The sequence below is a fragment of the Netta rufina genome, assembly GCF_964035555.1.
Source record: "Netta rufina genome assembly, chromosome: 16".
NCBI lineage: Eukaryota > Metazoa > Chordata > Aves > Anseriformes > Anatidae > Netta > Netta rufina.
In genome coordinates this window covers 7,420,576-7,447,238 of record NC_140140.1, presented here as the reverse complement: position 1 = coordinate 7,447,238, position 26,663 = coordinate 7,420,576, and the positions used below count along the sequence as shown (strand labels likewise).

The following is a 26,663-nucleotide window of genomic DNA, read 5'->3' as shown; positions in this document are numbered from 1 at the left end:
AGGAATGGCTGAGGGAAGCTGGGTTTGGTCAGCCTGGAGAAGAGGAGGCTCAGGGGCGACCTTATTGCTCTTTGTAAGTACCTTAAAGGAAGCTGTAATGAGGTGGGGGTAGGTCTGTTCTCCCACGTGCCTGGTGACAGGACGAGGGGGAATGAGCTAACGTTGCACAAGGGGAGGTTTAGGTTGCATATTAGGAAGAACTTATTTACTGAAAGGGGTGCTAGGTATGGGAATGGGCTGCCCAGGGAAGTGATGGAGTCACTATCCCTGGAAGTCTTTAAAAGACATTTAGATGTTGAACTTAGTGGTATTGTTTAGTGGAGGACTTGTTAGAGTTAGGTCAGAGGTTGGACTAGGTGACCTTGAGGTCTCTTCCAACCTAGACAATTCTGTGATCAGACAAAGTTTGCCCTTGGTGAACCTGTCCTGGCTGTCTCAGAGCGCCTCCTTGTCCTGCATGTGCCTTGATAGTGCTTCCAGGAGGATTTGTGCCATGATCTTCCCAGGCACAGAGATAAGGCTCACTGGTCTGTAGTTCCCCAGGTCTTTCCTTCTACCCTTTTTTAAAATGGGAGTGATGTTTCCCTTTTTCCAGTCACTGGCAGAGCCAAAGCAAACAGCAAAAAGCACCACCAGCATCTAGCTCTGACAAATGAATTTGGTTCAGCTTCTTCAGGCAGTGCAAAAGGAAAGACGAGGCCCTGTGCAAGAATAGCCAAACCTGCATTACAAGTACTAGTCTTCACACACATGTTGTAATAGAGCAGCTCACGCATTTATTAGTAATGAAAGACAGAACTAGTAAGCTGTAAAGAAGTCTCCTTTTACCATTTGTTTTTGATTTTCCTCTGTGCTGTCCAGACTCAGAGCAGTGCAGGTCTGTGCTTGTGTGGGCAGATGATTTATTTGAAGAAATACATTTTGTGACAACTGATTTTTCAGGAGAAAGTTCCTGCGAAATATCCGTGTTTTCTTCACTGCCAGAGTAGTCTGTAAAATTGTAAGAAGTACTATGGTCAGAAGTTTGTGGTTAAGGAAACAAGACAGAAGAAAAAACAGCATCATAACAACAGGCACTTATGATTCACTGAGACAGTGTCCACTTCAATATTCTAGGACTCCAGGACTTCATTATGTTGCTGAAAGAATTGCAAACTTCCTAGAGGTAATAAAGGTACCCTCTGAGCCAGAAAAACCCTGTGCAACTCAGTCATCTTCACTGATGAAGTGAGAAAGGCTGGAAACACCAGTTATTTATACATACATGTTCTTCAGAATGAAGATCTACAAATGCTTCTGCATTACAGGTAGACACTTCTACTCAAGCACTGTTAGCTGGAGACCTCTCCCTCATATCCCATTATTAACATCGGCTAAACACATTCCCTGATGTCACCGACTACAAGGAAACAGAGCCTGTTCTTTTATTCTCCTAGTTTATGGAGATAGCTAACTATTGTTGTTATCAGTTTGCTATTGAAATGCTCCAAAATCTTCATGTTGCTCCAAAAATTTTAGGAACACGACACATCACATTTTTTGTATGCATTCGAGTATTTCTACACTAAAATGCTGAATCTCCAGATCATGTAAGCTAAAGTACAGAAACTAGAAATACATCCAGCCACCACAGCTATCCCAACCTGTCTGGTACTCATTCTGGATGCTTCAGAAGCCAACATGCTTTCATTTATGTTTCAAAAACCCAAGGACAAAAGCACAAACAATTTGTTGGTATGATTTTTTGTCAAATTATTGTGTAAGTTTACAAATTAGGATTTGTACAATATCTACATATCTGTGGGCACCATGTCATCAGAAAGTCACTGAAGTAATTTGTTTCAATTCAATTCTGAGTCAGTCTACTTGTGGTTCATTCTTTCCCTCTACTCTCTCATGACAGCTTGTCTTCACGAAAGTTAACAAAAGTTATGCTTTCCAGTCTGAAAAACTCGTCCATAAGGAGCTCTTGTTTGACAAATTATGCATGAATACACTGCTTTAATGATCCTAGACATCAATCAATGGCATAGGAAGTTGTCAAGCTTGATCTGTACATTTTGAAGTTTTATGATATCAGCTGCTGCATTTGGAAGTTGCAAATCCAACCACTAGTAACCATCTTGGGCTTATATATAACATTCAAAGTGTGAAGAAGAAAGTATTCCCTGTTGATTTCATCCTCAGAGGCTTTGGAAGACACGTTATTACCATCTTCCTATTAAATGCAAAGGGAACAGCAATTTATGAAACATGAGGTGGACAAAGCCTGAGTACAGACATTAAGTACAGATTTTACTGTGTCTCCACAAGATTTGTCCTTTTGAAAAGAAAAACTTGGACGTGTCAGCTCATTATCAGAGTGTCTGAAAATAAGTGAAGATATAAGAACTCAAAGTTAACAGCAGAAAGAGGACCCATCAGCATTTTCAAGCCCCATCACTCAAACAGGAGAGCTAGAACTCTCATACACAGAGAACATCTGGTACTCAGGGCACTTGGTAACAAATTGAGGGGACCTGCACACTCTTTAACTGGGTGAAACTTGCATAGAAGTCTATCTTACTAATGGAAAGCCAGACTTGAAGACCAACACATGCATTTTGGAGTTTGTTTTATTCTGTGCCATTATAACCACTATTATCAGTTATTATTCAGCATTAATGATGCACATAAATTGTCTTGCCAATCATGGTTTATTCTTAATGACAATAAAATCACAACCACTAGGTAAATGAAGGAAACATATCTGCAATGATATGACAGGAAATATATCTGCAATGTCTCCTCTCAAGAGCATGGAACTAGGTAACAGGCAAAACAAGGAAACAAAACCATTTTCCGCTAAAGAAAAAAAAAAAAAAAAGCGCTTTACCAGGCTTAGCTCTCTTTTTCTTTTTTTTCTTTTTCTTTGCCTTGGACCTTCCACAGTCTTTGGATTTTCTTTCTTTGTTCTTCTCATATTCTTTAACAGCTGAAATTAGACAACATTCCAATTTAATTTTAAAGATATACACAACTATTCTACCTACTAATTTTCTTAAATGCCTCCATTGTTTCTTCAGGCAAGCGTGGATAGTTCACTAGAAAAAAAACAGCCAGAAATATTACCTCTAAGAATTCCCAGCCCACAGAATTGGAATGGTCTGTTTTATGTCCTAGTGTGATTGTCCCATAACTAAGTTACAATAGCATGTAAGAGAAAGCAACTAGGCACCAATGCCCCATTTTCTACTTAGGTAGTTGGAGTTTCAGCCTTCACAGATTATTAAAAAACAAAACATGTGAGCATTTGTTATAAGTTTCTAGCTGAAATTACTGCTGAATATTTCAGTAGTGTTGTGTCTGACATAAGAACCCTCCCCCCAACTCTAGTACAGTTCCTCAAACGTTTTGCTTTCATAGAAAAATGGAGTAACAACTGGTTCACTTGTCCATAATACCTGTTTTTCTGTTTCCTTCCCATCCTATTTTTATGGAAAAAAAATATTTTTGAATAATTGGGTGATATTTTTCAGTCAAGTCCATCCTCAAAACATGCCTCCGAAGCATGTGCTGTAAGTAACCCCATTGCCAGGAAACGTGTACAAACCCTTGCTTTCAATCTCCTGCCACTTGATCACAACTCCTGTCTTTCAGATTTAGTTCTCTGCAGCAAAATCTCTAGATACTTGCAGAGTTCCTTAAAATAAACTCTCCAGACTCTGCAGAGACTACTAGGTGCAACCATAAGTGTACTATGGAAGCATGCCTTGCATCTCAAAAGGGCTTTGCTCTCAAGAGTGCTCAGCTGATTAAGCCACTCACCATCCCATTTAAGAAAAGACTATTTCAATTACTGATTACCAATATCAGAACAAACATCTAAAGACACTCTACTGTCAGAAACACTCTCCTACACAAAATGCATAAGAACCCCAACTAGTCTATAGCCACTCAGGAAGCAAAGCCATACCAGTACATTATGTCAACCTCCTACAACATACTATTCAGTAACCTCCCTAACCCACAATGTGAGACTATATTTTTGAGGTACAAGCTGCCCACTTTGAGAAACTGGACATCTCAGTCACATTTAGGTGATTACCAGCTGTGATAAACGTGCAGGGGGACAAATCATTATAGCATGTCTTTTTTAAAAGCCTTCAGCTCTTACATCTCCCCTGCCTTTCATTCCTTGCATAATCTCCTGCTCCCTTGCAGCTTTTCTCCTCCTTTGGCATGTTATTAATGATGGTTGCTAAAACTGTGCATTGCCAGCAGCCACATTAGCTGCTGACACTGACGGCAGGCTGCTATACAGATTACATGTCCTGCAGAAGGAACATGACTGAAAATGACTGGCAATAAAAGACACAAACTTCATTCCCACTCTGTTACCATGGGAGGGAGGAAGGGGTGAAAGGAAAAAGAGCTTCACATGCATATCTCAGCATAAAGCTTCTAGCTACATCTTACTTTCCTTTGTCTTTGATCTCTCCCAGTCTTCCAGTGCTCAGGACCCTCTGGGTACCATTTCCTTCTCCCGGCTCATATGCAGGGACACTATTAAGTTCTGTCATTTCACTCTTCCAGGAAAAGGTCAGAGGGACAATAACTGAGGTCAATATAGGCAAGAAATCTTTGCATCTTTTCAGTTGGAAAGTGAAGATAGGCAGATCATCTAACCTGTTTTTTAGGGTACGTGAGAGGGCATTTCTTCCATTACTCAACACATCAGTTGTAAGTGGGACAAAATCTTCCTTGCTCCCATGCTTTTTCCCTCTGAGGTAGAGGGTATATATTTTTTCATTTTTCTTTTTAAAGGCAAGTATTTGCACTTTTCTGTGTATTTAACTACCTCACACAGTTAAATACACAGGCCTTCCAAAAACCCTGTACTGCTGGATGTTTTTATCCAAAACTGTTTCGTGTAAGTATTTGGAAGTTTAAAAGAATTCTCACTGGAAGACAACCAGATACAGCAGGCACCCAACCTAACCTAGGTTAGGAGCATCCTCACAGACTTGCATAATCTAAGAGAAAAAAATTGCCTTATATAATCCTAAAAAAAATATCTCAACCTCATTTTTAAAAAGGATTTTTTTTTTCCCCGAAAGCACAAAAAAATTAAATTCTTTATTTCCCTGAATGGCAAAAAGAGACTAAAGAGGATGAATACTTAGTCAAACCCCACCAACACTTAAAAGTTCGTGCTAATGTCTTTAGGCCATTCTCTCAAATAAGAAATACCCTACTGAGTCAGACCAGTGAAAACATTGAAATTCTCCAGAATAAAAGTATTACAAGTAAAATTCACTTAGCACAGATTTTCATGTTCCTCACCATTGTGGCTCAAATTGTCACCACATATCTGAAAGAGAATAGTGACGTAAGAACCTATATTATAGAAGAACCTAGTATAAACAGGGTTTACACTACACCACTGAAAAGAGTTAAGCGATGCCATGCCACCCAGAGATTTCCAGTAGCACAGATCGCTGGCTACCAGAAAAAGTAAAGCCTCAAGTTTATGCATCTCGACAAGTTCACGATTACTTAAAATAACGCTTTGGACAACCCAGGCTTGTTCCAACAACAGAACTAAGAAATGTATCAAATAAACAAATTGAATGAAAACATTCTTCTTTTTAAAATATTCTACTACTTTTTCCATCTAAAAAATGTTACACACCATGACTGGGAACATTGAAATTCTGAGTATAGACAAAAAATCACCAATTTCATTATATTGATTCTTCATTTGAAACCACTACAAAGGAACAGTGAAAAATACGGCTTAAATTGTATACTCATGTAAAAAATAACTTTTAAAAACTAGGTATATAGAATGCTTTCTACCAATATTATCAGTTCCTACCAATGTTTAAACCTTTCGCAAGAGTTCATTTTAAACTAAAAGAAGCGTACCATTTTCAACTCTTTTTTTTTCTGGAGGCTTCCGGAGTGATCTCGCTATGTGGTTCTCCTTGGTTTGTTCTCTAACAGAATATCGGTGACTATTTAATGCATTTACAGCGGTTGATGTTCTTCTCTTCTCTATTTTTTCATCTCTATATGAGGTACTCCTTAGGGCTATGCGTAGAGGAGCATCTACAAAGAGAATAAAGACGAGGTCCAAACTTTAAATACGTTCAAAACTGAACTCTACTTCACCAGCAGCAGTTCTGGTTGTCCATAGGGAGCCTCTCTGATGAAATAAACTCCCTAGGGAGCATCTCTGATGAAATAAACCACTAAGCTTGCAGTCCCAGCAACTTGACCACAGAAAAGTTTTTAAGCAGAAGCTCATTTAAAGTCTAAGACCTGCAATGCTTTTTGTTGTTGTTACAATCCCCAAATCTTTATTCGTCCAGAAATACTGCTGCATGGAGGAAATATGGAGAGAGAAACAGTTCAGCTCAGCAGCGATATGGTCAGATAAATGTTTCTTTAAAAGAGAAAATAAAAGAGGTCCTGTTGATTTAAATAGACGAACCACAGCCTATTCTCAGAAGTGTGCTTTGTAACAAGCATATAGAAGCTCTGCATATCTAAGGAAGGGGAGTTTTAAAGTATATACCACTGAAATAATAGCATTTCAACCAGGAGAGAGATGCAAGAATTCAGTATCACTACCTAAAATCCATACAATCATGAGATAGACAGGCAATTTCATCTGTGATTTCATTTACTACTAAGTCAAGTCTTCTTGCAATATTCTTCTTGCCACTTTGAAGTATGTCATCAAGTATCAAGTATCTTCGTCAAACAGAACCAGTAGCCAAGCTGACAGAATGCTGTTTTTCATCAAGAATGTATAATTCTATCATCATAAGCATCTCAAATTGGATACTAAAGGCAACTTCTGTCCGGTCTGAAGACTTGCATGTCAGTAGGTTTTTCACTTGGAAGCCTCTCTAAATAACCGTGAGCAGGAGTTGAAAATGACTGAAGACAGAAGAAAAGAGTCCAAGCTCAGCATACTTAAGAGAAGTGGAATCAAGTACTCTGGCCTGACCTACATTTCAAGTTGGAGCTATGAGGCACATTAAGACACCTCATTATGTCCCTTTCAGAAGCAAGCGGATCTCTTGAGGGTGAAGGAACCAGCAAATACCCAGCAAAACCTGAGGCTATCTGATGGCTTTCTCCCTGATCCTCCTCCCACACTGAAGCTACATTAAAACTTCAGGAAAAAAAGAGTAGGTGGTGTTCGTAACAATTTTAGTAACCAACTAGTTAACCTTCAGTCATTTACCATAGTGCTTTACATCAGCTACAATAGAAGACAGAAAAGAGACAAAGAGTCCAAGTTTCCTCCACAAGACTGTCATGAAGGTGACTTCTGTCCAGTAAGGCAACTCCCTGTTGCCTTTCTTTGGGTGCTTACTGAACTCAAAAGAGCTACAAGCTATAGGATGTTGAACGTTTCTTCCATGAAGAATTTTCCTTGAAGATATTCCTTGAGTATACAGAAGATACTCCCTGATAATATACCACGGTAATATGTACAGCTTCCCATTTTCAACAGGCCCAATTTCTCTTGCAGGAAGAAGTTGTGTATTTGAACAACAACAACAAAAAAAAGTCTATTTTTGCAGGACTTCTCACTAACAGAAATCACTTCTGCGAACCTTCACAAACATAAGTCATCAGTTCAAACAAAAAACTTTTTCCCATGGTACATGGTAGCTGAAAAATAAGATTATGGTACCTTATAATCTGTTTGGGAACAACACAATCCTAGCAAACTTTCTGAAAGGCAAAAGGTTTGTGGCAGTACACACAGACAAGACACATAAACAAGCCAGGGAAGCATTCCTGACTATCTACCATTCTGCCTGCTTTAAGTTCCAAAAATATTTATACAACAGCATCTCAGGGAACTTAAAAAAAAAAAATCAGACTAGGAAAAAAAATAAATAAAAAAAATCAGACTAGGACCTTCATTTAGGCCTCCTCATTTTCCTTTCTCCCAAGAGCTAAACTCAATTTCATAAATTAACATCAGAAAAATTCTGCAGCCACCTTGATCCCACGAAAAGGCTTCCTGTGGGCTGAGATCTACATACACACACTCATGAGGGAACAAAAGAGCATTGTGTTTTCTAGCTTTGTAAGAGTAAAAATTGAATAAGATTTTTGCCAAGACTATTGCATCTTTTAACACACATAGGTCAATGCATTCCTGTAATATTTTTCAGCTACCATGAACACTCTTTTGGAGTAGTCCAAAGGTACCCTATCATATGTCAGATGTATTTTTCTTCAAAAATAGTTATTAACATGTTAATTTTGAAATATTTTTTGTTCTATCAATAGAAAAGCATAGAGGGTCTAAGACTGCTGAGTACTCTGAAATCCACTTCAGGAGTTGTGACTGAAATTGACAAGAAGGTGAGATTAAAAATATGAAAAGTCATCCTAAACTTTTGGGAATGTAAAGATTAAACTTGTGTTATGAAGACCCAAACTTGTAAACTTTCTGATTGCAGTATGTTAAGTCATCCCAAAACAACATTTTCAAGTATACTTCCGTGAAGCAGGCCAATTTTTAAATTGGCCACCAAAAAAATGAAAAGCAATTACTTACCGTAACAACCACAACTAAGAACTTGCATTTACGAACATGCTATTAAAGCCCACACATTCAACAACCTCAGGCTTTGTTTTAGCACTGACAGCAGCATGCCATATGCTTTTATGCTCCTCCCTCTCTGAGTCTCTCCTAAAAGGCTTCCTACTCTCCTGTCTCCTCCCCATCATAGGAATTCCTCATGTGCAATTTCAAGAAAAGCCAACAGAGAACAGCAAAACCACCGCATTTGCGCACACACCTTGTAGTTCTGTTGCTGCTAACTTCTCCATCAAGCACTCGTTCCTGTAATCAGTCAGCTGAAACTACCAAGAAACAACCCATGTCTATACTGTAAGTCTGTAGTAAAAGCAGAACAATGCTCATAAAGACCCTGGTAGGTGCTCCAGTGACCATGCATTTCCTAAAGCTGCCTGTGTAGCTCTGATCAAGACACCTGCACTTTATCCTTAGACAGGACACAGGTATGTATCATCTAACCTACAACTTCCACACATTCCTGATAATGCTCAACTTGATCAAAATCAAAGTAAATATTCACAGAATGTTTGGGTTTGGAAGGGACCTTGACAGATCATCTAGTCCAGTCGCCTGCCGGAGCAGGAACGCCGAGATCAGGTCACACAGGAACATGTGCAGGCAGCCTGTCCCAGTGCTCTGTCACCCTCAATGTGAAAAAGTTTTGTCTCATATTTAAGTGGAACCTCCAATGTTCCAGCTTGCACCCATTGCCCCACTGTATCATTGGATGTCACTGAGAAGAGCCTGCCTCCATCCTCTTGACACTCACCCTTCACATATTTATAAACATTAATGAGGTCACCCCTCAGTTTCCCCTTCTCCAAGCTAAAGAGACCCAGCTCCCTCAGCCTCTCCCCATAAGGGAGATGTTTTACTCCCTTAATCATCCTCGTGGCTCTGCGCTGGACTCTCTCAAGCAGTTCCCTGTCCTTGAACTGAGGGGCCCAGAACTGGGCACAATATTCCAGATGTGGTCTCCCCAGGACAGAGTAGAGGGGGAGGAGAACCTCTCTCGCCCTACTACCCACAGCCCTTCTGATACACCCCAGGATGCCACCGGCCTTCTTGGCCACAGGGGCACGGTGCTGGCTTGTGGTCATGTCCACCAGGAGCCCCAGGTCCCTCTCCCCTTCATTGCTCTCCAGCAGGGCAGTCCCCAGCTTATACTGGTGTCTGGGGTTGTTCTTGACAGGACTCTACACTTGCCCTCATTATATTTCATGAAGTCTCTCCCTGCCCAACTCTCTCCAGCTTGTTGAGGTCCCGCATGATGGCAGTGGTACCCTTAAATCCCTCCATGATTCCAAATACTCATAGTTATTAGAATTATATGATTCTCTACAAATAGAGCACAACAGCTCCCTGACACAGAGCAAGGGTACTGAATAGCTGAACGCTTCTTGAACCATGACACTGGAATGGAACATCAGCAGGTGAATTTCTAGTTCAGATGAACCTAAATAACAGTAACAGGAGATAAATTAATTAAAAGAAAAACAAAAACAAACAACAGACAGGCTTGCTTGTAACTGCTCACAGCCTTCTTCCAGCAGATTCTTTCAGGCCTTTATCCTGCAGACTTGGCTTTCCAAAGCCTGTGAGAAATACCCTCCTTCATGTGAGGAACTGATCTGGAAGCAGTGAAGTATCTCAGGCCTGTATTTGTTTTAATTTCTAAGAAATGAAATCTTCTCAGCCATGCAGAAGCCATGAAGACTAACCAGGTAAAGCCTTAAGAGGGACTTAGATTTGAACATGTTACATGTCAGTTAACAAGCAATGCAACAACCTTCACATCTAACAGATCATGTCAGATGTTGGTTTAGGAAGAACATTCAACATCCACAGGAAGCAAAGAGACTGAATTCCTCAAGTGTTGTCTGTTGTACAATATTCACCATACACAGCTGTGAAATCATTTGCTGAGAACATCCACTCATGTTTCCAATAACAAAGACCACTTATCTTGACTTACAGCTAAAGAATTTGACACAGCCATCCTCCACAAACTCCATGCTGTATCTTGAGATAAGCCACAAAACTGACTGGTGATTCTGCAGAAATCAGGGTTAACAAAGCTCCTCACCATCTCCGACAGTGACAACCCCTATGTTTGTAGGGCACCCATGTATCTTCTTCCTACTAGCAAAGGGGCACTCACCACCAAAGGATCACCTTGAAAACCACTCTGCTCTGCGACAGTGGTCCACAATAACAGCTATACAGTTGTCACCACAACCGGATGCCTTAGATAAATTTAATCTTTTAAGTTTAAGCAAAGCAAGTTTGCCATCCTGTTCCTTCTGCATGCATAGTTAGGATCTCATTATTATCATGAGTGAAGACAAGACCCTTCTTTCTTCATACATATTCCTGATGTTAAGACACTCATCCAATTAACATGACACATTAACTGAGTAGGTGAGTTTTTTTTTTAAACAACTGGACCACGTACAAAAATTTAAACTCACTGACAAAATTCATGCTTCTTTTTTTTCCCTACAACTACTTTTCACAGACTCAGCTGAGCACAAGTTTTCTATGGTCTTTAAAATACTGATAGCTGGTTCTCTGCTTTCTTTTGTGCCTCACTGCAAGACGAACAGCAGGGCCAGCACTGGTAGCAACATGCCAGACTAGACACACGCATACCAAAAATGCAGCTCAGTGTGGCAAGGAGTTTTTGAGCGCTCAAAAGCAGTTCTAACTTCAAAGCAAGACACCTCAACAGAGCTGTCTTAGGAGTGTAAGGGTATCTATCAGCTGATGAAGTCCCTGCCAGTACAACAGTTATGCTCAGACCAGTACTAAGTGGTTATTAAGAGTATTATGAGTACACCAGCCACCTCAGTGAAGGTTTTGGTGGGATTTTCTTGCATATACACTCAAACTGTGCTACGTGTTTACATCTGACAAGGTTAGAATTTACCCGCAGATCTTCAGGACGTATTAAGCATGAAGCCTCTCCAAGGTCTGAGGTGAAGTGTATCAGCTGTTCAAGCACTGAAGTTTGCCACAAGTTGACTTTAAGACTTTAAGAAAAGTTGTTCAGCTCACTCCCTGGCACAAGGGCATAAACTGAATTTTGTTGGATGTCCAAATACCTTTGAGAGGCCTCAGTCAGGACACAACAGACACTAAAACCTTGTGCAGGTATTTCACATACAATAGGATGGCCAGAGATACCTGAAGCAAGCTGACATCTTCATATGAAGAAATTTATATAAAATGTTTGTAGAGCACGACTCATGGTAGAAAAGGATGTATTTTATCATAGTAAAATATAAGCGATTGTGCAGAGAAATAGCTGTGACCACAAAGAGAAAGCAAAACCTACTTTATGTTAAGGTATCTGAATATGGAATGTGGTTCTATTCTTTTCTTTCACTACAGCAATCACCAAGTAACTCCAAAGTTTTTTCTCCTTTTAAACAGAAGGGCTGTTATATGGCTCTAGATTGCAACCTAAGAGTTTAGGGTACAAATGCCCACAACTCCTATAGCCCAGGGAAACATGAAATCAACAGCCTTGTTCTCTACAAGAGACAGTTCTTTCCTGAAAGGCCAAATAGCAGCAATCCTCACAGAGTTAAGTACTATAGCTCTGGGCTAGGAAAAAAGTTCTTTCATGACAATGGTAATATCTCCTGATAAATTAAAAAGAGGTATTGCCTGAATGTGCCAGTAGCCGTTCAAGTCTGCTTTATTTTGTTCAGACAAGTCAAGGAAAAACTGAAATACCAACTAGGCAATGGTAGGTCATTCCCCTCTATTCACAGAAAAGGAGCTGAACTCAATGTGGGTCCCCCTTCCAACTCAGGATATTCTATGATTCTATGAAAACTGACTACAGGATTTAGAGAGGTATCTGTCGAATTTGTCACTGCCAAGGCAAGTTCCTTCTCAGGGAGAAGACTGCATGAATCACATCAACATTAAATTTTCTAGCTCACTTAAATTTTGAAGCCAATGGCAAGTGGCATGGTTTACAACAGTTCAAACACTGAAATTTCAGTCTCTACTTTTGTGCAAAATACTTATATTTGTTCTTCATGCATCTGAAAGCATGGTCAATGAAGACCGCTTACATCCATCTTCTTTTCAATGTGTCAGAATTCTAATTTCAAGCACTACAACAAGTTTTTCCAACTGTTCTGTATATTGCATCATTTCCTAGAACTCCAGGACCAGAAAAAGTAAGTATTTTTCCATTCACTTCCAACCTTTTGTTTATTTTTATATAGTATGTAGCAAAAACAGTAAACATTCCTAGAACTCCAAAATGAAACTTCAGAAGGATCAAGGATTAAAACATAATAAAGCTTCTGAAGCAGGAGTATCTAAAGCAAGCTTCTGGAATAACAAAACTAATTTCTAAAGTCTTGTCTGCTAGAAGTTGCCACCTTTTCTTAATCTAATAAAGCAAAGTACTATGAAAAGAACATTTTTACCAAAAGGTAAAATATTTTTTTAAATATGTACACTTTGAATAGGCGAATTTTGTTGTAATGCTCACAAAAGGATCATAAAGATGATAAAGTAAACCCACAGTGTACCATACCTAATTATGCATTGGAAAGTCTGCACTCTCACTAAGCAATACATCCCGAAACATATTTTTAAAAAGGTCTTGCTTAGCAGCCTGTCTTCCTGTTCAGGCATTTACGAACAGAAAAGAGGCTTGCAAGAAGACAAGCGAACAGAGTAGAAAACAGCAATATGACTCCATAAATCCCATTAACCCCACTTCAGAATTTTTGGTACCAGCAAAGGAAGAACATTAAGAATTAAAAATTCGAGCTAAAAACCACACCACTTAATAATTGGACATGTTATGACATAAGTGATGTAAAATTACACTCCTTATTGAGGAAAACCAGTAGCTCCACAACAGAAGCCTCTGATGGTGACTGTGAAAACTCCACTGCCCAACTTCCACCACAGTGCTGATTCACAGTCAGCAGCTGTCAGCACAGCCGAGGGGCTACTTGCAGGAATATGCTATGAACCACACACACCCACTCCCAAATGAAGAAAGAAAGGGGTGGAGATTTAATATAAGGAAGTATTATTAGATATTAATACCACAGAAATTCCCACCAGTGCAGCCAACATGGCGGCATCAAACCAACAGTATATGCCTGGGGAAAGGGAATAACGAGAGGGTCAAGTCACTACTCAGTTCCCTCAAACCAATCACAGGAGAACAATTTTTCAAACTGAAATAATTTGACAGCTCCTCAAAAAGTAGAATAGCAGTCTGCTATGAAAAAACACTTGAAATGCATTTCCCTGGAAGTGCTCACAGCCAGGCTGGATGGGGCCTGGGCAAACCTGATCTAATGGGTAGCATCACTGCCCATGGTTTGGGGGTTGAGTTAGATGACCTCTAAGGTCCCTTCCGACCCAAGCCATTCTATGGTTTTATGCAAGAAGCCTCCTCTAATTGCTCTGCAGTGGTAGCAGCCACACTTTGTAAACCATTCGTCCCAGGTCCCTTTCTCTAGGCAGTAATTCAGTTTCATATATGCTGCAGGGTATAATAAACACACATAAAAACAATTATATAAACAAGTATAAAAACACTTAAAGAAAAGGTACCTCTAATTAAATCTTATGCCTTTGTGTTATTTCAAGTTACAGAAGCATCTGGGGCGTAGAAGTTCACATTTAGTAGCAGTAAGTTAAGTTACACTATCTTGTTAGGAACAGGAAGTAGCATCTCCAGTGAAAAATATTTGCCAGACACATTATGAAAAGCAGACATGAAGTAAAGTAAAGCACTTTATAGTCTGCTATCGTACACTGGTAACTCAGTTACTAGCTTGCAAGATTTTGAAATTCTTAACTATACAGAATACTAATGAAAGATCAAGTGCAAAGATGATTGATAAGTACCAGAGAATTCAGCAAAGAGAAAGATGGATTCTATAAAACTGTCTCAGTCAGAACACAAGACAGATAATCCTCATGGGCCTGCAGTACAAAGAGAAAGCAGCCCACAAGAACAAAGTCTGGACACATCGTCAACGCCACCACTGCAGTTCCCAGGTACACCCACATTGTCACTGAAGCATTCGAGACACCAGGATCAAAGTGCTTCAGAGAATGAAACTGTGAAGCAGAAGTTAACGTAACTCTAAAAACTGCAAAGCAGTTATCTGTTATAACTGAAGAATTCTGATTTCCACCCCCTCCCCCCCAATGTTTTTCCCTTTCCACTGTCAGTTGCATGTGGATCTTTCAAGCACAGCTCTAGCAACTGCACTTGTTAAAGACTGGCTTTTTTTTCCCCATAGGTCCAGCAGAGACAAGGATTAGATTCCTACACTAGTATACTATATTCTTGAAGTCAGCTTGTGAAATGTGAAGACCAAGTAAGAAACAGAGAGAGAGATGGAATTATCCAGGCTGTTGCCTTAGTACAGAAAAGGACAAAAGAAGTCTTACAATAACACTAGTTAGGCATTTGTCAAAAATGGAAGGAAGAAAAAGATGAGGAACTCCATGGATTGTAGTTCTGAAGAAGAAACAGAGGCTTAACACTTTAATAAGCTTTTACAAAGAAATAAGAGAAGCTATATAGTCACTTCATTATAGTACATGATCCATATTTCTAGATGAGGGAATTTGTTCAGTTTATCTTCATTAAAACATGATGTTTACAGGTATCATTATACTTCTCCACAAAGAAATACATAAGAGGGAGCTGTAAGGAGGCTCCTTTGGCCTGAAAGAAAATCAATTTCTGTTCTTTTCTGCTTCCCCTCCCTGTTGCTGCTGTTAAAAGTAAAATAAATAAGTAAAAAAGGAAAAGAAAAGGAAGAGATCAGCGAGATACTTACACAATGAACCAGTTGAGGTCCGTCCTCTTTTTGACCTTTCTTGATTAGCTTTTTCAGAAGCCAAAGAAGCTCTGGTTTGAATATGTCTTTTTACCGGGTTCTGCTGGGATTCTGCTTTCTCCACTCCATGAAAGTATTTCATATGATAATGCAATAACTTCGCTTTGCGGAAGGATTTTGAACAGTCCACAAACTTGCATTTAAACTTGTGATCTTGATCAACAGTTGCATTTTTTTTTGGTGCAAGAAAATCTGCTCTCCTAAAAGGTTTTGTTACTGTAAGAACAAAACAGATAAATTCCCCCATGCACTTGCTATATTTACCAAAAGGCTTCCAAAATTAAAAAAAATGGGCATGCATTCAAAACGTGCTAGCAAAGAAATGCTAAAAAAAAAAAACAAAAAAAAACACCCCACAACTTTAATGTTGTATCTGCTGTTAAGATCAATAGCTTTTAAGGAAAAACTCTGCCCTACTGTGCTCCTAAAATCATTTGTCACAATGTTCATGTTTTTATGAATGACTTACTGTCTAGATATTTTGCTTCTATGAGTCCTTTGCCCAACAGCTAGTATCACTGTATATAGTGCTACTCTAGATATAAGACAATTATAATCTTCAGTATTCCAGTATTCCAACTAAAACATACACTTTGTTCTATCAAGTATATTATTTACTTGTTTGTAACTGTTCACATCTTTGGTGCAATCACTTTCCAAGGAAAACACTTCTGCTCAACTACTTTCCTATCTTTCTGGATGCCTTGCCTGACCACCGAAGTCTGATTACTTTCAGCAACAAAGGAACAATAAACAGTATGTCAGAACATTTTTCTGAACACCTCCTAGAAGCTACAGTTAATTGGTTTCTCAAAAAAAAAAAAAAAAAAAAAAGGCAAGTCTTCCAACTCAAGTTTTAAGCATTTGCTTAACAAAGCATTACTGTGCAACCTGGGTATACCTCCATTTAACCTGTTAAGTTCTTGCTCCTTCTCCCAGGACTTCAGAAACTTAATGTTTTTGCTATGAAACGCATAAACGTTGTGAACTAACAGTAAATCGGACTACTGTCACTAGTCCCTGCATCTGATAAAACAGGAGAGGCAGCAAATAGGAAACAGATACAAGAGATCAGGGCAATTATCCATCACTAGCATACATACAGCATCAAATAACCACCAGCCAGAGGACAAAGTAATCGTATGAAAGGAGGTATCATTTTTACAAAACTGTTTCCAAATATAAATTTTCCATTTGTTTTGCCAGCACTAAAACATTATTTCCCTATTTATGAGTATTCTCAAACTCAAGGAATTAAGAAGGAAGAAGCATTTAAAGACAACACCTAGACCCAGCAACAGTGATACAACCCAAAAGTTTTCATTAACATGTTGTGTACCACGGCATTACATTGAAAATAGTTGGAAAGAGAGCACAAAGGACCCAGAAACATTACAAACATGAACAAGAGCAGTTACAGTTTTTTACAAGCACACGTACACAGGAACAGATTGAATGGGAGAGTTATAGATAGCATCAACACAATTTGATGCAAGACAGCACAGATCGTTCAGAAATGCTTAGCATGTAGCAACAAAAATGGTGAATTCCAGTGAATTGCATATTTAAAGGACATGTAAGAAGCACCCTAGAAAGCTATCTGAAGTGTAATCAATTTAAATACATCATGGGAAAAAAATAACTTGAAGTTATTCATGGAGGAAGAACAGGGAACAGTACTACGGAGACTGGTATAGGTAGAAAGATTAACAGACTCGTATATGCACATGAGATTGATTAAAAGAAAGAAGAAAATGGTAGAAACGAAGACATAGCTTTTAGGTGTTTCACAAGGAGAACGGGAAAGACATTTTGGTGTAGTTGTATTAAAAACATCCTGACAGGGAAACTGCTTCAAGCAATGAGGGTAGTAAGGTTGCAACAAACCTGAACAACTGGATCACGCTACCAGAATGACAAAGCTTGCCAATACCAAAATCTAAATAGACTGTGCACCTTTAGAAGCTGCATTCTTAAGGAATGAAAATTATTTTGGGACTGATTAATGAAATGGCTGGTGGATTTAGTGAAAGCAAGTGCAGACAGGTTCTCTTGACTGTAAGGCTAAAAACCAGCATTCAGGACAACGAAAGATAACTTGCTTCAACTTAATTAGCATTAAGATGGGGAAACTTTAACTACAGCAGGAAGGGGCAAATGGGCCCAAAGATTTATTTAACAAGTATTATGAAGATGACAAGGGAAGCTGTTATACCATCATACAGCTGTCACGATGAGGCCCTGTCAGGAGCTCTGTACCCAAGCTTGGAGCACTTTCCTTCCATTGGGATGGACAAATTCTTGAGCAGACACAGGGAACAGCTTCTAAATGATCAGCTAAAAGTTAGAAGAGGAGCACAGGATCGTGTCAGCTGAAGTTTAGCAACAAGGAGGTAACAAAGACATGGGGTAGGGGGAAGGAAAGAAGAAAAAAAAAAAAAAAACTTACTGCAATGTGCAAAAGGAATCTACTCTGAGAAATGAAAACCACGGACAATCACACAAAGTTCAGAACAAAGCTTATATTAGTAGCGCTGCCACCATATTTGGGGGCATCTTTCTTCTTTGCAAGACTATAGAACTCCCTGCTGCCAGGAAACTGTACAAAACTGAGGTTCAGCTCTGCCACTCAGGAGAATCCTTAAGGAGGCTGTACTCCCAGCTAAGCATCAGCTGAAGCTTCTTCATCACACCAACATATAAAGGGGGGTTATTTTCATTCTTACACAATTTTTGCTCATTAAACGTAGCACTAAAATTGGTTTCTATTGAAAGAAGGCCAGTTTTGCATTGTTAGCATCAAATTTTCAGGCACTTGCCTTCCCAGAGGAGGTTGGTTAGTAAGGTGAACATACCATGTTTCCTCTGACTACAAAGAAATCTTAATGATAAACCTCCCACCCGCTGTTTCTTCTGTGCTTTTAAACAAAGTTAAAAATCTTTACCTGGTACTCAATTAAACACTACACTATTAATCACACAAACTCAAGGTCAAACAAACAACAGTGTCTCCTTTAACTTTCACTGCACAGACAAAAACATCTTTTCAGCATTCAGCTCAGCAGCCTACCTCACTTCTCAGTGCACTCTATTATCCAAAGGACACAAGCTTTAAGGCAAATTTAACAGTAAGTTTACAGTAAAATGTCACCATGTAGAAGCTTAAGTCCACAAGAGATTTCTCCCCACTACCTCCCCCCAGATTCCTTCTTTGAATTGACTCTTGATGGGATAGGAATGTGTGGATAGGAATGTGTGGCAGCAGCCCAGAATCCAGATTTAAGGTCTGCCAGTCTTTGAGAATCTTCTACAAGGCAGTGGTAAGCCATCCCAAAATGCCAACAGTGCACTGAATACTTAAGAGCTTTTTCCCCTTTCAGTTAGAAGCTTGCCTTTACTGCAGATTCTAGTCATTAGATCTTCACGAATTGCTTTTTAAAGTGATTAGATTTCTAGTCTGTCTCCCACTCTCCAAAGAAATATTAAGAGAAAAACAAATTATTCCTTCGTTTGCTGTTAAACTTAAGTTTCTTCCATCTGGTACTTTCATGATTCTTCAGTTTGTTAGTGTTACCCTTCTTGAACTGCAGATGTAAATTTTATGTATTTTGTGTTGGGATGAAAAAACTTGCCTCTGACTTTTCCAAGTCATAAAAACATGAAGTTGGCTTATTAGGCCTACTGTTGTCGGTCAGTTCAGTGCAGTCAGCCTCAATTACACAAACCACTTGGGAGTTCCTTTAGGAATACATCTAGTCCCACAACAGTTCAGGTTTTAATCACAGCCTTACCCCTAGCCCAGCTGACACTCCTTACACTGTGCCTTGGACCTTTTTACACCACTGGTCTGACTTCCTCTTTAGCACTGTTTATTTCTTCTGAAACCTTCTGTTGTTCTCCTTCAGCTCAAGGGTTCCTGCTCACCATTTTAGCACTCAAACTATGCTTCTTCCTTAGTTTTCCCAAAACCTGTCTTCCAAGACCTCAACTGTGAAACAAAGTACCTTGTCTAATAGCTCTTCTCACCTTACTTTAGGTAAGAACAGCATTAAGCACCTTCAGCACATCCAGCAACCATTCAGCTACAGAAAGCAGAAAGTTCTGTTTTGAGCCTGAAATGTTATTTGACATGGGAAGAACTACTTAAGACTATTTCATCTTACAATGTTTTTCTTGTGTGAGCACTGAATTCGTAACAATAAGAATAGGGATGTCTACAATGCATAAAAAGCTTGGCAAGTGCTCAGTGTACTACTCAACATGCAAACCTCAATATGCATTCAGAGGGGGTAGCAGGTAGGTGAACTTAAACCTCTCAAAGTGCAAGTGAAGCCTTTCACATTGTTTCCAGATCACTGTGTCTAGCTGTAAGAAAGTTTAAGTTAGCAAGGTTGATGGACTTCCATTTGTACTCCATCTTTATGTTTACAATGACAACTTTTACACAACCTTGAAGGAATACCAGCCTACCTAGGTGTGCTGCAGGATATGCAGCTGTCCTCTCTATGTGGATAGAAATATTTGCTGCTTCTCCATTAACTGAAACACAATGCTAAATGTGACAAAGTTAGAAAACCACATGGTAAGTATGAGATAAATTGAATCCTTGGATGCATGTCTATGCACGTAAAGTCGTCTCAAGTTCTGGAAAACAAAAACATGATAGATCTGTGGAAAGCAAAGGGAGCTCCCCTTTAAAGTCAAATCAATTTTTGAGAGTAAAGCTACACCAACTGCTGTAGAGTGCTTTTAAGGCTGTTTTCAGATACATGAAATGGAGCATTAACTGGCTGTAAGAATTTGCCAACAGGCTCACCCCATTATTTGAAGCATGACTTGCTTTAGCTAAAACCTAAATCACCAGTTGTAATCCCTAGACACTAGGGGAGCCAAAAAACCAGCAGAACGGTGTTTTTTTTTGTTTTTTTTTAATTCTCTACTACATATAATTAACTTAATGAGAATTTTGATGAAAATTAAAAAAAAAAGGAAATTAAGCTTTGACAAAATGCTGTATTGCCTTCTAGAACACATTATCTTTTAAAAGATAACAAGCATGTAAACATTGTCAATTGCATCTGCTGTGACTGCAACTACTCTAAGTCTTGAATCATCTACTGACCAGTAATCGGGCACTCTTAAATATCACTTTTGCCCTTAAAAACTGCTGATATTGAAATGTTATCAACCTTGTTCTTCTCATACATTGTGCATGTTAAAACCAGTGCTGCTGGGGTCCATCATTCACCCATACCAAAACAAAACTAACACCACACACTGAAGAAAAGGAGGGTTTTAATTTTATATTTTGTAGTATTTTCCTACAAAAAGAGGATGAGTTCCCATCAAGTGATTAGAATTGAAGCCCACAGACAAAGTTAGTACTGGGTTACAAGGTTGCACTATTCTAAGTAAAAGTTATCTTTCACTTTAACTCCTACATGTGTTTTTTTTTTTTTTTTTTTTTTTGGAGAACCCTGTATGTAAGAAGTGTCCGTTTTTTCCACCTGTATCAGCTGTTCTGACAGAACACTTCTTTCCAAACCCCAAAACTCTTGAATACACCCACAAGTATGAGAACATAAACTGCTTGACATTCAATTATTAGTGTTTGGAGCACTACTGTTCCCTATCATGCTTGTCATCTACAGTGGAGTATATAAACACAATGCCAAAAGTAAGCCAGAAATATGTACAGGATAACAAAATTCTAATCTTTAACAACAGATTTGCCCTGATAGGATCTACAGATTTTAAAATTACTGATTAACAAACCACTCACTCCAGTAACATTTTTAATGTTAGTTAAATATAGAAACCTATGAATTTTTCTTTTATGACAACTCACAGTTTTTACTCAAATGCACCCTATACAATTCTTACTCCACATCCCTAAGAAGTTTCTCCAATAAAAACTCTTGATTGCCACATCTGGATGTCTACCCACACACATCTGGAGCTTCTAATGGTCAGTGAGGTGGCTTTAATTAAATGAAACAAAACCCATGTTCAGAAACATGGATTTTCAGACACCACCACCACTCCTGAACTTCAGGCAACAATTCAATGCAAGCACATATTCTTGAGTGAACTGGATTCAAGTTAGCTCAAGTACTTACAGAAGCGTGAATATCAAGAGTGCAATACTGGAGGCTCTGGGTACTGAAGCAAACTAGAAGTTGTTACCCCAGCTTTATTCCTTGTATCCAACTAAGTTAGCTCAGGAGATGCCCACATCCCATGAATCACATCAGTGTGAATTACACTGAAGCATTATGCATTCAGCTGATATTCTCATCCGTTTAAGACAAAGTGCTCAGTAATATACACGATACAAAACCGAAGGGAAAACTAAAGTAGTAACTGCAAAAGATAACCGAAGGGACCACAGCTTCTTGAATTCTCAACAGTTCAGTTGCATTATCCTGGAGTCTTACCCCATTTACCTGGGGCCAGAGTTAAACTCCCCAGAAGCTAAAACTGAGAAGTATCACTATGTTTCAAATGTACAAATAGTTATTTTCCCCACTTTCTCCCCAACAAAATACAGCATCTCACCTCAACATATAGTATGCAAGCTCAAGCAGAAATATATATTAAGATGAACAAACTGCACCTGTGATTTCAAGCTGAACATGTATGAAAGTCAATGTATGAAAGTCAAACTAAAACAGCAGCAGTTTTTTTCCTCCTTAAGTCTATCAATCAATTCCTTAAAGTTTGTTCAAAGGGGAAGAGATTCCCCAATCAGCACCAAATACACACAGAATATGTTAGTATGAAGTCTTAATTTATTTGTTCTTTCACATTTACTAGATGTATTTTGTTTGCTGTAACCTGACATACTGATGAATTACAGATCCCAAAACCTTTTTTTTTCCCTTAAAAAGCAATCCCTGAAAACAAGCATACAGCTACAACAGCCCAGTTCATGTACACTAGTACAAATTTTAATGCTACATTGACTTTGTAGATACTTGAAGCTAAGATACTGGGAAACTCCTTGAAAAGCTATACGAGTACTAAAGTTAAAAAGCAGAAGCCCTTGCAAGAGGCAAATTTTTTTTTTTTGAAGTAATGTTTGACCACTAACCCCATAGCTCTGTGATTACACATTATGGCACGAAGCAAAATCATCATGCCCAACACATACCAACTGAAAAGATGCTGGATATACCATAGAAAACAGGTGTATGTATCATCAGACTGTTTAAGAGAACAAAGATCAAAAGAGCTTTAAGACTTAAATATTAGTAGACAACCCATGTACTTCCCACGCACATGCTATTGTTATCAGTGGCAAACAGAGGGAATTTCATTAGTACAGTTTCAGCTGTACACATTTGTACAGGGTGGGTAAAAGAGGATGTGCAAGCACGAGAGGAAGTTTGGAAGAACAAACAGGATGAAAGCTAGCACAGAGGTTATTCTAGCAATGCTAAGCAACTCTATATTCCTCTAAATGCTCTGGTCCATTTAATTTAAATCTTTCTTGATAGAGTGTAAACTAGTGAATTTATAGTTCAAGTTTTCCCAATTAGCTGGGGATAAGAATATTGAAGCTCCAGGAAATAATCACAGGACAGCATTATATTTGGGCGTAGTTTACTGCCTATATAGGAACTTTCAGTTTGAAAAAGAAAGGTAAGTACACTTCTAAGATAAAATAACAGAATTTGCACATTGAGAAAGATTGAAGTGTTTGAACTATTTCACACATTTGCACTAAAAATTCTGAATATTCTAGGGTTTAAGTGTAACAGAGGCCAAAACACGAGTGCATAGAATTGCACAATTGAGATTCCCCAACATCAGTGCTCTGACATACTGCAGCACAAAAATAACCCAATCTTTTAACTATGACCTAACCTTGAATGACAAATACATCCTGAAAACAAGCACTGCTGTTAATGTCACCATTCACATGTTAGAAATATTACACCCAGTCACTTAAAGAGTATGGTTTCTGCTTTTTGGAATATTCCTGTCAACCTCCAAAGCTTTCACAAGAGATTAAAATTGAGTGCATAAGGAGTAGAATTACACATTTTCCCCCCATAGTTAGCATTACACAAATGTATTGTTAGTCACACTCAAGAGCATGAAGGACCTACCATTAGTTGACTTAAGAAAAGCATTAATATTATAACAAAAATCAAAATTAGAACCTGTAGCAGAAGGTTCTTGAGTTCTGACAGCAGCAGAGGAAGACTCAGTGTCTTCCGCTTTTTCTTCCTGCAAACTGGCATCCGTACTGAGTACCGTGCTATGCGATGTGTTTCCAGGGGATGCTTGTTCACTGAAACTTTGGTCAGATTCAACGGGAACATCTAACTGGACTATAAGGGAGGGGAAAAAAAGAGGAAACTGAGTAAAATGCACACAAAAGCATATTCTGGAACAATGTGTGTTCATCATATTACAGTAGAGAAACAACCACCCATGATCAGACTGCTGTTTTATTAACACAAAATTAAGCTTTTACAACACAACCACTTGCATCTACCCTCTAAATTCAAAAGCTGCTTAAAAAACAGACTACTAGCTCATTATAGAGAAATGGGATAGGTCTACTCATACCACTGGCAGAACTTTCCCTGAAAGGGAAAGGCAGTAAAGGACAAAATAGAAAAATGAAGCGTTACTTCTAACCAGTCCAAAAATAAAAGCATCTTGATTGGTGTTTTTAGTGTTCAAGAGGATCAAACATTAAGTTTAGCAATTAAATTACTTCTCCAATCAAAAGAATGTTAAAACTTCGTAATTACTTCACTTTTGCAAGCAAAACCTGCATCTCTTCAGAACTTTTCCTGTAAGTCTTTAGTCAACCTGTGGAGCTCTCCCTCTCAAGGCAGCCAAGGATCCAGCCAGTTATCTCTCTACTGGAAAAGCACCCTACACGCAAGGTAAGTGCTAGAGTTACTGATGGACAGGGAATCAGAAACAAAAAACAATGAAGGCAGTAGAGATTAAAATAAGCTTTCCTTGAGTTTACTCTGCACTGCTACTCAAAACGTGTTTTAAATGCAGATTACAGGTTATGCGAGTGTAAATACAGTGCTTGCAACTAGAAGACTTCTATACCAAATCCAGAGTATACCAGGAAGCTGCTTACCCTTCTCAGGCTCCTTTGGGTTAGATATTGCATCTTTCAAAGGCTGAGTTTCTGTTGAAGTTGTGACCTGATCTGTATTTAAAATCTCATGGCTAACACTAGATGAGAGTCTTGAAGACCGCCTCCTGATCTGGTCTTTTTCATGGTTATCTGAAGAGTTCTTCAATTTTTCCTGAGCTAGAACAGAGAAATCTGATGGTACTATGAAGGCATAGGATTACTGAATAGCTCAGTAGCTAACTTGAAAGATCATTTCACCCGGTGATCGTTTTTAATTGTTTTTAAATGATTCAGGTTAACAGCAAAAGCCAAATAGCGCAAGTGATTAGGCCTCTCCACAAAAGCTACAATGATATCAACAGTTATAGAAAAAAAAGCATAGAATCCAGAGAAAAGCCTGTTTTGTACATCTCTTAATATTTTCTTTTGTTAACAAATTTAAGATAACGATCACTATCTTACTGATAAAACATTGCTTTAAAAAGCAACCATCCCACAAATGTAAATAATACCAGAAGTTAGATGTGACAATTCAGACAAAAAACTTTGATCCTAAAATGGTAGCTTGCATGCACTCAAGTTTTAATGCCTTCTGGTCCTAAGGAAGGGAAAGAGTGACTTCTTCAGATCTTCATCTCCTTGTTCAGACAATTACATCTTCTATAGTAATATTCTTTCTCAACAACACATTCAAGTTCCTTAAATGTCATTATACAATATTAAAAGTAGAAGCTATCAGACTGCAATGATGTGAATTTTTATCTAAGATTAAAGTTGCTTTGCGAAGCAATGTGCTAAATTCTCCATCTAGTAACTAAAAACATCCAAATGAAGTGTCCAAAGGCTACAAAGATGGTGAAGGGTCTGGAGGGCAAGACATAGGAGGAACAGCTGTGGTCCCTTGGTTTGTTCAGCCCAGAAAAAGGAGGCCGAGGGGAAGCCTTATAGCAGCCTGCAGCTCCCTCACGAGGGGAGCGGAGGGGCAGGCGCTGAGCTCTGCTCTCTGGGGACAGCAACAGGACCCAAGGGAACGGCACGGAGCTGGGACAGGGGAGGGTTGGGCTGGGGTTCTCCACCAAAAGGCTGGTCAGGCACTGGAACAGGCTCCAGTGGGCCTGCCAGAGTTCAAGAAGTGTTTAGACAACACTCTCAGCCATGCAGTCTAATTTTTAGTGGTCCTGTGTGGTACCAGGAGGAGGACTGAATGATCCTTGGGGGGTCCCTTCCAACTTTAGCTATTCTCTAATTCTATGATTCCATGAAAATAGTTTCTCCACCTAGAGAAGGGTTTCTGTAACCTTTTAAGTATTAGAGCCAATATAACTATTACCTCCCTTACATCTGTGAAATTCGTCAAGAATGACAGCTTGTGGTTTCTCTATCCAAACCAAACTTTCAAGACCTAGGAGCTAATTTCAGCACAACGATGCTATACGTGAACAGCCAATTTAAGAGGAAATGCAGCACCTGTTTTTCTATTTCAGATATCACAGTTAAAGATTAATACCACAGACTTTTTCTTTCTCCACTTCAGCTTATACGTACAAATACTGCAAGAGTTCAAAACAAAAAAAACACTCACACAAGTTTCTTTCAACCCTAGGACGCTTTGAAGGAACTTCACCTCCTTTAGGTATTTTCCGACGTCTTAACTCCAAAGTTATTGGCTGCAGCGTCTGAGAACTTGGTTCTACATATTTAGACAGAGAACAGGAGTTGACTAGATGGAAAGCTGGGAAACTTTAAAACATAAATTCACAAGTCTTGCAATTTAAAATACTAGACCTACATGAATAGTATCCTGTGGCTTTCAGTCTACATACAAGCATTTAATCCTACTACAGGCATATTCTATTAACGCAGATTTAGGCAAGTAATATTCATAATTGCCAACCAAACCGTTAGAACTCCAAATGTGAGTAAGAAGTATGCTCTCAGCTGCCCTAAACCAAAGCTGAAGTTTTAGAAAATTGAAGACTTCTAGATACTTAGGTTGTGGACAGAATTAGATTGTTTTCTTTGTAAGTGAGTTTACAAGGGTTTC

The 26,663-nt window shown here is 38.9% G+C and overlaps 1 protein-coding gene across 6 annotated transcripts in view; it reads right to left on the bottom strand.

The window, feature by feature from the left end:
• The window catches only part of PHF20 (PHD finger protein 20), a 70,629-nt gene that overhangs the window by 19,081 nt on the left and 24,885 nt on the right, over nucleotides 1–26,663 (bottom strand). For 3 of the 6 annotated variants that reach the window (XM_084296783.1, XM_084296782.1, XM_084296784.1), the window contains 7 exons: nucleotides 26,202–26,309; nucleotides 24,620–24,796; nucleotides 23,673–23,843; nucleotides 15,445–15,720; nucleotides 5,911–6,093; nucleotides 2,876–2,974; nucleotides 829–990 (listed from right to left, as the gene is read on the bottom strand). In XM_084296783.1, coding sequence (XP_084152909.1) covers nucleotides 829–990; nucleotides 2,876–2,974; nucleotides 5,911–6,093; nucleotides 15,445–15,720; nucleotides 23,673–23,843; nucleotides 24,620–24,796; nucleotides 26,202–26,309 — 1,176 coding nt within the window. The remainder of the gene's footprint in view (nucleotides 1–828; nucleotides 991–2,875; nucleotides 2,975–5,910; nucleotides 6,094–15,444; nucleotides 15,721–23,672; nucleotides 23,844–24,619; nucleotides 24,797–26,201; nucleotides 26,310–26,663) is intronic. The other 3 variants (XM_084296785.1, XM_084296786.1, XM_084296787.1) reach the window with 3 other exon arrangements.